The sequence below is a fragment of the Orbilia oligospora genome (genome assembly GCF_000225545.1).
Source record: "Orbilia oligospora ATCC 24927 unplaced genomic scaffold scaffold00006, whole genome shotgun sequence".
Lineage (NCBI taxonomy): Eukaryota > Fungi > Ascomycota > Orbiliomycetes > Orbiliales > Orbiliaceae > Orbilia > Orbilia oligospora.
Genome location: NW_011645563.1, coordinates 762,043 through 774,986, shown reverse-complemented (window position 1 = coordinate 774,986; position 12,944 = coordinate 762,043). Strand labels below are relative to the sequence as shown.

Below are 12,944 nucleotides of genomic sequence, written 5' to 3'. Positions count from 1 at the left end.
GCTTTGTCCATCTGTTTATTGCCTGTTCCAAGCGCAGGAGGTATCGGCCCATCCACATCCATCCACATTCACATTCACATTCACATTCACATCCACATCTCATCCTAACTACTACATACAACCTACTCTCGCCTATCGCTCTCAACTCCCGAGCTACTCTCACCCACTGACTCTTATCCTTCCTTTTCTTCTCTTTGTTATTATTATTCTTCTTCAGAATGGCTGAAGGCGGTCCAAAGCCAAGCTCTAGCGTTAAGCTGGTTCTCTTGGGGGAAGCTGCTGTCGGAAAGGTACCTACATACATCATCTCCTTCTGCTGCGCGTCGTCATTATCGGCTATTACAAGGATGTCTACGAACCACAATATCTAACCCCGCTAACGATAACCTCTAGTCTTCCCTAGTTCTAAGATTCGTGAACGATGATTTCCAGGAGAACAGAGAACCTACTATCGGAGGTATGCTTTCATCTTCTCGATACTAGCATCTTGAATAGCTGTTCTTTCCTAAATTTGGAAACTAACACTTCCAACTTCGCAGCTGCTTTCTTGACACAAAAATGTAATCTCCCAAGTCGGACAATCAAGTTCGAGATATGGTGTGTAACATCCCTTATGTCATTTCCCGATAGCCTCCCGTTTTTAACATAGATACACCATTAGGGATACCGCTGGCCAAGAACGATTCGCCTCCCTAGCCCCCATGTACTACCGTAATGCTCAATCCGCCCTCGTCGTCTACGACCTCACCAAAGCTTCCTCCCTTGCGAAGGCAAAACACTGGGTCGCTGAGTTACAGCGACAGGCATCTCCGGGAATAGTCATCGCTCTCGTTGGCAACAAGCTCGATCTAACAAGCCAGTCGACCGGATTGGAAAACTCCATGGGTGGACTATCGTTATCTGCTGCCGCCGGCGACGGGGATGAAGAGGAGGAGGAGGAGGGAGATGCTAGACAGATTACAACCGCCGAGGCTAAGAGTTACGCCGACGAGGAAGGATTGTTGTTCTTCGAAACCAGTGCGAAGACAGGACATAACGTACAGGAAGTGTTTACTGCCATTGCAAATGCGATACCAGAGAGCACGTTGAAGACAAGGGGTGGACCGGGTTCTAACCGAGCCGGTAATGGTACAGGCGGGGACACATTTGGATCTGGAGGTGTGAATCTATCAGCTGTTGGGGAAACAAACAAGGACGGTTGTGCTTGTTAGATGGTCATCAAAATCAGAGGAATACAAGCCTCATAATATCTTACTGTTCAGTACAACGAGTATGGGATGACAGACGGTTTTTCTATCTCTGAGAAGACGGTTCTCTCACTCCTCTTTTCTCCTCTTTAACTACTCTCCGAATCCGGCCCCTTTCACACACTCTCTCCCTCTACTTTGCCTCTACCGTCATTTCTTTTTTCGTTCCAAGATTATTGATATACTACTACATTGCGGCTACTTCGGGTTCAGGTGTTGTCTTCCCATCGCGATTCCCCCACTGGTTTCCTTTTTACTTTACTATAACGTCTTCTTTCCTTTTTTTTACCTTTGGTATTTCTCATATTCTCAATCGAAAAACCCGATTGTTTGATTATGAAGTAATTAGTATCTCTTCGATTCTCATGATCACCGATAGTAGCTCATATAATATACGATCAAATGTACCGCCTATTTTCCTACTCCCGATGAAATAATTGATATCATGATTGTCCAATTGAATAATTGCGGTTAGGATACCATACATATCTATATGGGATGTCTTTGAGCACATGTGTCTATTCCATGACCTTAACAGTGATATATTACATACAAAATAGCTAATAGACGGAACGAGACTACTAATAGACTAGTCTCGTATTGCATACGCGGTCCACATTTTGATAACTAGACCTGACCTACATACGAGCTGCCAAGAACAAAAATAGCCTCCACAATAGTATGCTCAAAACCTCACAAAAACAACATGGAATTGGGGGCTTGGAAATAAATATTAAATTTAACGAAATATTGCTATAGCTAGCGATTATTCGAAGTGCGCTTGGGTTCTAGATATGAGTTTCTATGTTGAAGATGATGGTTGATCGATCGCGAACGAGGACATATTACATTGGCGGATATAACGCTGTATCGGGAATATCTATAGAGTTGAGAATTGGTCGATTTTGGTTCCTATGGTTTAATTTGAGTTCATTACGTGATGTTAACGTTCCTCTTCGACCATGAATTTAGATTTATAGAGCATAAATAAGCATCAACGTGCAACGGGGCTTTCCAATCCCGAGCCCGAGTGGGGGTAGGTATAGTCTCGTCCCAGACGCCGAAAAGGGAGGTGGGTAGGTACTTAAGTACTTAGATTCTTGGTAGTCGGTGCGGCCGAATAATCCATTGTTGATGCCCCGAACATGAAATTCGCTTATCAACCCGAAAATTCGACTTGATATAAACCAAAGATGCCTCCGATTATCGAGCCGAGCGATGGCTTCATTGATATCAGCTAGGATTCGATTTGATCTAAATTTACACCAGTATACGTAAGCGGCTGTCGGGTTTCTTGCAGAGCACAATTTCAAGTTCCGAACAAGCCGCTCGCGCACTTGGTTCCTTCCTTTTTTCCTTGTCTTTCTTTTTTTTCCTCTTTCTCCTCCTCTCTCTTCTTTTTCCTCTCCTTTGCCTAGTTTCTTCGAGGCTTCTTCCGAGAACTATAATACCCAATTGATTCCGGACGTACCCCCCAGAGTCTCGAGACCAGAATGTAATTTCAACATGCCAAAGTTGCTCTCTTAAATAGCTTGTCAAAGGTACCCACTAGCCTGCCCGTTGGTAGCTGAGTTAAGAAATTGAATGTCATATACACTATCTAGTTTGTTTCTTGATGGTATAGTTGGAAATACAACTGATAGCTAGCTTCCTTGCTGCTTAGGATGGCTGCAATGTCTAGAGTCGATTTGACATAGAGTATACTAGTAGGCTATTACATTATCAATATAATACATTTGATTCTAGCTAGCGCTAGCTATTCGACATAATCATATAAGTTCAATATTATAAAATTATATACATGTACAGTGACAACGCGATACAAATATATATAGCCCTCTAATATACTCCACGGAACCCATTAGTTCCATAATATTATAATGCAACTGTAGTTATGTTACTATGATTTGGAGATGTATCGAGTACTATCCTTCTAACTTTAACCCTTGCGCTCAGTCTAGTTGTTAGACGGGTGCTGGACACACCAAAATATACCCCCTCGAGCTCAAGTACACTGCATGCATATTTCCATCTTCAGAGTTTAGTCCCAGTCCCAGAGCACCGCTCGAGCTCAGAGTTAAGAATTAACGAAGCCATCGATCAAAAATACAACAATATCAACACTAGTTCTCGGGACCCGGCTTCTCAAACCCGCAGCATGCACAGGCACATTTATCATAGGCCGGCCAAAGCCCCATATCGAGAAGAAAACAGCTATATATAGTCAATCGCCATCAATCGAGATTCAATTCCCACTAAATTTAATTATAATTATGCTAGAGAGGCGTCACCATGTTAATCCGACAACTTATCATACTATGAAGAGAGTAGTTGCCCGATTTTACCAATCTCGCTCGAAGGTGGTTTAATCAACAATAACGTACGGATAAAGTCCATGACATTACCACGTAGGCCTATTAGTCTATCCATGGAACTATAGTTGAAATAAGGAAGGGATCACCGGTATATTTCCGTTGCGATAACTATATTTGGTTAGGAGGCTGCGTTGCATTTTCATTTCGAGAGATCTAAATATGTGTTGTTCGTACTTCCGCGAAATTCCAGCTCCTGTCGCAGCCTCGTGCCCAATTGGTTACGAGACTGTTAATTCCCGTCGTAGAAATGTGGTTGCCCATAGGAAAGCATACACGTTTTACACTATAGCCCTCTTTACGGTAGTCAAACCATTCAAAGCCTAGGCAGGAAACTGGCTAGAGGAGATAATTATATAATTGATATGACCACCAAGAAGCTGGTTCCATAAAAACCTGCCAAATAGTGGCGATATTGATCAAAAAGCCCTTGTTAAGATACAAAACCCAGAAAAACTGGCGCGACAGTTATGATAAAGAAGGCCCATGATAGATGTCGAAACACATTTTTTTTCAATCAATAGCCTTATTCTCGTTCTGTTTACAGAGCTGGCCCCTGTCCGCGCCTTCAACTGCTTCGAGAGCCTCCCTCCTTTCCAACTCTGTCTCGAGTGTCTTGATCTGATCATCCAACCGCTTTATATCCTCAATTCTTTGAAGTTCCTCCGCTTTAAGCCTTTTTCTCTCTCGTCGTCGGTATTTCCGATCTCGGTGCTCTTCTGAGTCTTCAGAGTCGCAGAGGAGTTCGAGTGTTGGGGTGTCAGAATCAAGAACGAGGTCTTCTGGATCCGTATAATCACTAGAACTTGGGGATCTTCCTTTGCGTTTTTTCCCTTTCCCGTTCTTTCCCTTGTTATTCTTTTTCTTCGTCGCTAGGGAGCTATCTCCCGGATTTCGGACGGTGAACCCAAATCTGTTGATACCGGATGATGGAGGTCTACGAGGCGTTGGTAACCCGACGATCTTAGAACATCCATCTTGGATTCCCTCTTCTACCCCCACTCCTCCATCTTCGTCTTCGGCGTCTTCGGCTTTATCTTCTTCTCGTGGATGATCTATTTGCACTTCTTCGTGCGTATCATACCAGTTATCTTCCTCTTCGTCTGTGTCCTTTGAGTTTCGAGGCGGACTTCTTTGCACATTAGATAGCTTTCGTGGAGTCAATTCATTCATGGTTCTGACGCTGCCGACACCAGTAGTCTGTTTTGGTGTTTTCTTAAGCTCCATTGCCGCTTGCTGGCGTGTGACAGGGGCGAAGGATGAATCCATTTTATAGATTGTGAGTTCGTCGTGATTGAGGCTAACTCTTTTGCGTTTAAGAGTTGCTTGGTTAGAAGACAGTGGGAGTACTGATGACCTCTCGTCTGGGATTATTGTTAAGGTTGGCTCTTTAGCTCTTAGGACCGTTTTGGGGGGGTTTGGTTCAGGGCTGTTAGCTGCTACAGAAGTAGGTGTGTTGATGTCAATTCCAGAGTCTATGGATGGACAAGCAGATGGTGATTTCTGATATCGCTGACGAACTAGCGGCTCTTGAGCTGTGAGAGATGGTGAAGAAGGGCTATCCAATTTGACTTCGGTTGTTAGTGGCGATGACCCTGTGGCTGTAGGTCGTGAGTATTTAATAACCCTATTCTTTGGGAGGGGCGTGCGAACATGTACACGCTTTGCCAACTGAGGTGAAGGAGTTGGGCTTGAATTCTGCTTCCGTTTGAGGGAAAAATCGACTGGCAGTTGTGATGGGAGATCGTGTTCAGCCCGTGAGTGCTGGGGTGTTTGGGGTTTAGATATAAGTGAGTGCAGCTCGCTGAGAAGGAATTGTGGTGGTGGTAGATGAAGAGGAGTATTAGTTGACTGTAATGAATGCACACCCTCAGCAGGCTCTCCACCTAATGAACGACTCGGACTAAAGACAAATGAAGGAACTGAAGGTTGGGTCTCCACAAATGCATCAAGTATCGTTTTCCTCAGACCGTTCTCTCTAAGAACCAAGCCCAGCATATCTACTACCGATTTCCTCGCTGACGGATTAGATGCATATTTAGGAAAATCCGCTCCAGGAGTACCATCTGTAGCATCTAAGACTCCAGCCCTAAGGCGAATCTGCAAGACGTCGACCCGGCGTTCGAAAGTTTGAAGGATCTCTATGGCTTGCTTCGGAGGAAGATTTTTACGTCGACTGAATATGTACTTTGCATGCTGCCTAACAAGTGGAGTAGTTGTCCTCGGGTCCAAACGGAAAATAACTTTCCCTGTTATGAAGTCGAGCTCTTGGATTATGCCGAATATCGGGATCTCACAAGTCTCTCCGAAGACCATGGACGGGCATAGACGCCATGTGCTAGACCTAAGAGCTATCTCGAAAATTATCTTCCAGTCGAATATCGAAAGTTCTTTTGGGTCTGCGTCTTTGATTCCAGCAACGTCAACAAAACGTCGCCAATTGGCAATCTTTGACTGCGCCCACCATCTGAGAGGTTCGGACGGGATAATGATATTTGGGGAATTGGGATCCATTGCCGTGATTAAGGAACTGAGAGTCCAGCTTCGTGGCAGGGGTTTGGGGAGATGACGGGAAGAGGCGGGGTGGTGATGATGAAGATATGAATTGAACCAAGGGAGGTTGAGGTTAAGGGTCCTACTACAGCACTGCAGCTCAGTATCAACCGCCCACGGGCGTGATTTCGTCGTCTAATATAACTAGGTACCTAGAAGCCAGGGCGTCTCCATAGACACTGACGTTGTCACCATCATAGCACAGACTACGTTGTCATGTGTATGGGAATGCGATGTAGCTTTGGGGGCATTATTACTACCGTTCCACTGGGATTTCAGTACCATAGCAAAAGATGAAGCCCCCAGTATCCAGGGCATCAAACCGTTGGAAACTCTTTCTAGAAAACACCACAACTCCACAGGCCCACAATGGGTTGTTATCAACCCCATGATCTCAGGATTGAACAAAGGCGAACCTCTGGAGTGGTGCGGGGAGGAGTCGAAAATTATTGAAAGGTGTGTATCTTCGCCACTTAAGATATTTGTATTCTTTGTACCGAGTTATCCACAAGTCTCGGATTCCTCAGGGCCATTAACATAACGTACGCTTGACGAGGAAATCGCCGTTATGAAAGCCATGTGGATGGTGTCCCGGGTATTACTCCCAACTCATACTAATCTTGTTATCATTGTCGCAAAGGTAGCGGAATACTTTAGCGCAATCCGAGTCTAGACCAGCGTCTGCTTTGTTTAAAACAGTCTCGAAAGAAGTCAGCATTCCCCTGGCCCGTGTTCGCCATATCGTATAAGCATGGTTATGAATGAGCTGCAACCTTGGCTCATCTTAGCTGCAGGACAAGGGTAGCAGTTATCGAAGAAACTGTTGGCTATTCGGACGTATTTGGCATTTCTCCGACCAAAGACTCGATTGCAGCTGCATTAGTTACAGCATGCAGAACCGATTCACGCGGTTTCGTCTGGTGGACATTTTGTTGTATTTTGGCAATTGACACTTTATTTAGGCATATCCAACAGCTGCCTTGAGCCTCTCAACTTCGAAACCTCCTTTGCTTGTTTGACAAAGACCTGAATAACCGACTCTGAAACCCCAGTTCGAGTGCACAGATCTATCGGACTTGACGTTGAAAATTTTCAAAGGTACCAGTGACTTAGGGGGAAGGGCCATGGCTAATGCAGGATACTAATACTACTTTTTATGCATAACGAAGCCATAATTCTTTTCAGGCAGCAGGATCCTCGTGATAGCTAGCGTGCTAGCATACCGTCTCTGCAGATATATTACATGCAATTAATTACAGCCATGGGGAAAATACTCCAGAAACAACAAGAGGGACCCTTGGAATGCTGGTATTGCACCGCAGGGATCGGTATATGCCGCCCGGCAGAACACGTTTTTTCGACCTGGCATCCTGGTTATCGGTCCTGCGGACAGAGCACAGCTCGAGCTGCCCACATTACAACACTGCACGAAGAGATGAGGGGGGTTGTGTTACTATCAAAGAGTAGTAGCGATACGAGATGTGGGCATGAACAAGATCGTCTTCAGGGAAAAAGAAGCTAACGAGGTTCAGGAAACGCACAGACAAAGGAAATGGCTGAGTCTTGGGTGTTTAAAAATGGTTAGTCGGCCGTGTACCGAGTCAGCAGCACAGTTTGAACTGCACTAAGAGGAGCCACCAGGTCGATTGCGTATGAACACAACTCGATGGAGACGGGACATGGAACATCCTTGACATATGGGGAACGCCGTCGATCGCTAGCTTCGTAACCATTTAGTCAGGAAGTACATACATTAGCTCTCGTCGACGAATACAAGATTCTGCGGTGTTACCATGGAACTGCGCCATGGGCGGGCTCTTCTTTCACTAATTTGACATATAACGGACAGGTTGTATGTAATCGATGGAATATGCAAAGGAGATCATTATAGTACGGTAAGTGTGAGTCGTTCTCCACTTCCAGGCTTGTTAAACTCAATTCCAATGGTCTGTCACTGCATCCCGTTCCCATCCCCAAGCCGTTCTTAACCACCTTGCATTGTGCAGGGATGTGATATCTCGAGAGGCTTGCGGACATTAAAAAATCAAGCCAGGCCAACGTCAGATTTAGCACACGAAAAGGAGAAGAAACAGGACCTGTCCCAGTCCGCCACTTTTCTGTCTCCCTCTTCTGCCATCATTTGACCCTCGAAATCACTCATCTTTCGATGCTTTTATCATCTTCCGTTCCGGCTATCAAAGTTGGATCCCGATCCCGCCGCCGCCGGTTCATCCAAGAACCATCTTTTCGCTTGGAACTTGCACCCGGTCACCGGTTATCAATCGAACGCCCTGCGCTCTAAACGAACAGCCAAAAGGGCGAACGGAAAAAGCAAACCAGAGCCTTAATCTCCCACTTGGAAATCTGGGGAACCGCAACCGAACCCTATAAAACTGTTGTCGCAATCCCAAAACTGTATTTTTCAATTTCGTAATCAAGCTTTTTTCTTCTTATGTTTCTGCTGCCCCTTTGAAAAAAATTCGGAATAGGAGTGTCTCAGTGGAAAACACGCCAGCAAAACTTCAAGATCACATCGCGAATTGTGAATTTCAACGACTTCCCCGAACGTCCGACTTCTCGGCTATTGCTGCGTTGCATGCTTTCTCCTAGTTCCGTTCAAACAAGCTGGGATATATCGATTTTCAGGGCGCCTTCTTACTTCGACCGTACCACGTTCCTTTCGGATTCCGGATGTCTGTAGCTGCCACGCCCGCAGCTGACCCTTAAGTGCCCTTTTTAGGATTCAACGATTTACACGACCAAAATTTTTTGTATAAAACTTTTATATTCCTGAAATTTTGAGGTTCAACTTTCAATCGGATACTCTCCCGCCATTTAGTACCTCCGTGGTTCACGACAATCCTGGATTTTACTTGGGCCTCGTGTGCGACATATAATACTCTATGTTTGGCGTCTCTTTATTGCACCGAGATTCAATAAATTGCCTCCGTCAGCTTTCTTTGGCGCATCCAAGTACTTCCGGACGTTCAATTATGCCGATACAACCATTGTCCAGAATACCTTAAGATCCTGAGAGTCGATTTTCCCTGCTTCGGTGGCGCTAGGAGCGGGAACCGTTTTTTCTTATTAGATAGCGGATGTCCAGAATGGAGGAATCAGAAGCTAGCCTATCCGGCGCGAGCGTTGCAAAGAAAAGGAAGACATCGAAAGATGTAGATAAAGGGCCAGCTAAAGATATCGAGAAAACTAAACCATCGGCACCGTCATCATTAGACTCATCAAGGACTCAAGAATCTGGAAACTCTAAAAAGGATGATAAGACTGGAACACAGGAAGGATCTATTTGGAGCGAGACAAAGACAAAGGTCAGGGTTCATATCCGAAAATGAGGCAATTCGTGCTAATACGTACAACACCCACAGGCCGGCAAGGATCGCAAACGTCTGCCCCTGGCATGTATAGCTTGTCGTCGTAAGAAGATTCGCTGCTCTGGCGAAAAGCCCGCATGCAAGCATTGCGTCCGTGCTCGCACCCCATGCGTTTACAAACAGACTGCTCGAAAATTCGTCCCCCGAACGGATTATATGGCCACCCTCGATAAGCGTATGAAACGGATGGAAGAACGTTTGCTTAAATATGTATCCAAGGATCAAGCTTCAGCATTAGGGCCGATTGCTCGGTCCGTAGTGAAGCCAAATCCGGCAGTTTTGCAAAACTTGAGCGATCCCCAAGGGAACAGTCGGAAACGTAGCGCAGAAAAGGCATTTTCTGAAGAAGCTAGGAAGAAGCCGGCTTTGGTTCCAAAGGTCTCGGAATCGACGCAGCCCTTGTCTGTGAAACGGAGCCAGGGAGATGTCAGCGATGAGATGCTCGAGGAAGGGAAGGATAAACTTCCGAGTAGAGAGCTTCAAGAGCATCTAGTCGAAGTTTACTTTGAGTGCGTTTATGGACAGACTTATTTATTATTACACAAACCGTCCTTCATGCGACGGTTCAAGTACGTTCCCCAATTATCCCGCGAACCGCGGCTCCATTGATTAATTGAACGTGATATCATAGAAATGGAACAGTCCCACCAGTCCTTATCTTAGCCCTATGCGCAGTATCCGCCCGGTTCTCAAACCACCCAACCATCCGGAAGGACATGCCTTTCCTCGCGGGCGAAGAATGGGGCATTGAGGCTGGCCGAATCGTCCGCGAAAATTTTGATAGGGCAAATCTTACAAACCTCACCGTCTTGCTCCTCCTCGGTCTGCACGAACTCGGAACTTGCAATGGCGGAAAAAGTTGGGCTTATGGTGGAATGGCCATGAGAATGGCATACGCCCTACAGCTCCACAAAGAAATCGATAACGACCCGTTAGGCATTCCGACGAACAGCTCGATGTTACACCGGAACCCGATATCCTTCACAGATCGAGAGATTAGAAGGAGACTGATGTGGGCGTGTTTCTTCATGGACCGGTTCAACTCATCTGGCACTTCCAGACCGCAGTTTCTCGATGAAGCAGATATTCATATTCAACTACCGATAAAGGAAAGAATGTTTATTACGGAGCGACCCGGCTTGACAGAAGATGTTAATGGGTCCGTGGACCAAATCGAAACAGGCGGAAGAGACGAACTAAGGAACGTTCAGGCAAATATGGGAATTGCAGCCTTCAACGTTCGAGTTGTGACATTATGGGGTCGAGTTATGAAATACTTGAATCATGTAAGCATCATTCCTATACTCATGACATCAAGGCTATTTATGTTCGCTAACTGTGTTCCAGGGCGGCAAGGAGAAAGACGTGGCACAAATATGGATGCCGGAATCAAATTTTGCGAAACTAAATGCACAAGCTCATAAGTTACGAGATACCCTCCCAGAGGCTTTGGTGTATAATGAAAAGAACCTTAATTCGCATGCTGCCGAGAAATTGGAGGGCCAATTTGTCTTTTTGCATATCGCCATCCACCAGATCTTCCTAATCCTACATAGATTCTCGATACCGCTGCGGCCGGGTGTCAAGCCTGCTAATGGATATCCAATGGATTTCCTGCGGTCAGCTGTGCAAATAAGCTTCAAGGCTGCGAACACCATTGCAACAATATTTGCAGACGCCCTGGATCGAGACTATGGAGTTTACGCACCATTTTTGGGTTATACCTCGTTCGCAGCTGCTACCGTTCATGTTGTGGGAGCTTTCTCTAAGAATCAGACCATTGTCACAACCGCAAAAAAGAATTTGACAGTCTGCGTAAAGTACCTCACAAAGATGGCGAGGTTCTGGGGTGTGTTTTATCCGCTTTGGGATAATCTGAGAGATCAGTATGATCTTCAATCTAGAGCAGCGCAAAGTCCCGGTTCCGTGGAGGTAGAATCGGGAGAGGAACCTTCGAATATTCTGCAGTATGGTGACTGGTTTACCAGGTTTCCACGAGGAGTCGATCAGCAGGGGGCCCGACCGGGAGACAACGGAAGGAGTACTGTACCTGGTGAATCCGAAGTGGTTGAATCCGCTCTCGTAAAACCCGAAACTTTGGACGAGTTAGTGCGGAAAGACAGTAATCCAGTGATGAGGAAAGGGTCAGATATGGAGACACCGGATGAGTTTTTGAAGAAATTGCAAGAAGCCGCTGCAATATCAGCAACGATGAAGAAAACGATGAAGAGGAAAGCAGCAGCCTCGACAGCAAAGGCAGCAGGGTCATCAGTCCAAGGTGTTCAGCATCCAGTATCACACGTCCGAACAAGCACTGCTACGAAAACTGAAAAGCCTCTGCAAAATATTACATATCCAAGACAGTCTAATCATCGGCCAGTCAATGGGGCCCAGCAAACGAGGAGGCATAGCAGCAGCACAGTTGACCGGCCTTCATTTCCGAGTCCTCTTGCCACCGAAACAGGGCCATTTGACAATCATTTCCCTCGATCCGCAATCGAAACTCGCGGCCCATTTTCAGCGGCCCATACCTCGCCTTCATCTGGAGCATCAGACATATCCCTTCCAAGACATGAATTTCCCACAGATCCCATACAAGCAGCGGCAGTCCTTGGAGCAGCAGGAGTACCCACCACAGCTGGTTTCCCAATGCACCAAATCACATTCGCGGGATCAGCTGATATACACCATCAAAATCAGACATCGCATGGGAGTCCGTGGGGTTACCAGGGTGATCTTCCTGAAGGGTTCCTTGCGACTCCGTCTTGGTTTAGTGGCAATATCGGCGAGTTTGGAACCCCTATGAATGGATTTACTGCACCGCACGAAGAGATGCTTGCGACACAAGATAATGGGTGGTTTCTACCATTCAACTTTAGGTAAGCAAGACATTACGCTTTTCTTACAGCTAGCATTCGATGTTTGATCGTTCGAAAATCTTGCAGTATAACGACCAATTCATTTCAAAAAAATGGAATTTACCGAAAATCTAACATGGGTTTCGTTCTTGTAGTCCGCCCGGAACCGAAGGTCTCGAATTCAATGCGGGAGGCGGAGGCTTGCATCAAATGTTTGAAGGGGTCGTGGGAAGCGGAGACACAGAAAGCGGGACGACTATTGGCGATATCGCGCATCCAGCCCAAGGAAGTGATGGGTCACCTGGCATGGGGTACCATGGTTGATCGGCCCTACCACGGGCATCGCTTTATTTCCACTAATGTTTTATATGCAGGCTGCCTTTTTCGAGATTCCTTCTGCGCCGGCCCCACACCTAAATCCTATCCTATTCGTCAGTGGCAATTGGGAGCAAACACCCACGGGCGTGAATCAATCCACCACTCTTCTAGTTTTTCGTGTTATTCGTTTTTTTCTTATTCGATTTA

General features: G+C 46.0%; 3 protein-coding genes across 3 annotated transcripts; 2 read left to right on the top strand and 1 right to left on the bottom strand.

Annotated features, from left to right (window-relative positions):
- Positions 1-218: 218 nt before the first annotated feature.
- AOL_s00006g247 (uncharacterized protein) lies at positions 219-1,211 on the top strand (the record flags this gene model as incomplete). Its single annotated transcript, XM_011119556.1, has 4 exons — positions 219-290; positions 394-457; positions 540-597; positions 662-1,211. 4 exons carry the CDS (start codon positions 219-221, stop codon positions 1,209-1,211), a joined length of 744 nt encoding a protein of 247 aa, XP_011117858.1.
- A 2,921-nt stretch (positions 1,212-4,132) lies between these two features.
- On the bottom strand, positions 4,133-6,133 carry AOL_s00006g246 (uncharacterized protein; the record flags this gene model as incomplete). Its single annotated transcript, XM_011119555.1, has 1 exon — positions 4,133-6,133. One exon carries the CDS (start codon positions 6,131-6,133, stop codon positions 4,133-4,135), a length of 2,001 nt encoding a protein of 666 aa, XP_011117857.1.
- A 3,146-nt stretch (positions 6,134-9,279) lies between these two features.
- Positions 9,280-12,743, top strand: AOL_s00006g245 (uncharacterized protein; the record flags this gene model as incomplete). The annotated part of the gene is made up of 5 exons (XM_011119554.1): positions 9,280-9,498; positions 9,556-10,130; positions 10,193-10,847; positions 10,909-12,440; positions 12,575-12,743. 5 exons carry the CDS (start codon positions 9,280-9,282, stop codon positions 12,741-12,743), a joined length of 3,150 nt encoding a protein of 1,049 aa, XP_011117856.1.
- Positions 12,744-12,944: the final 201 nt, after the last annotated feature.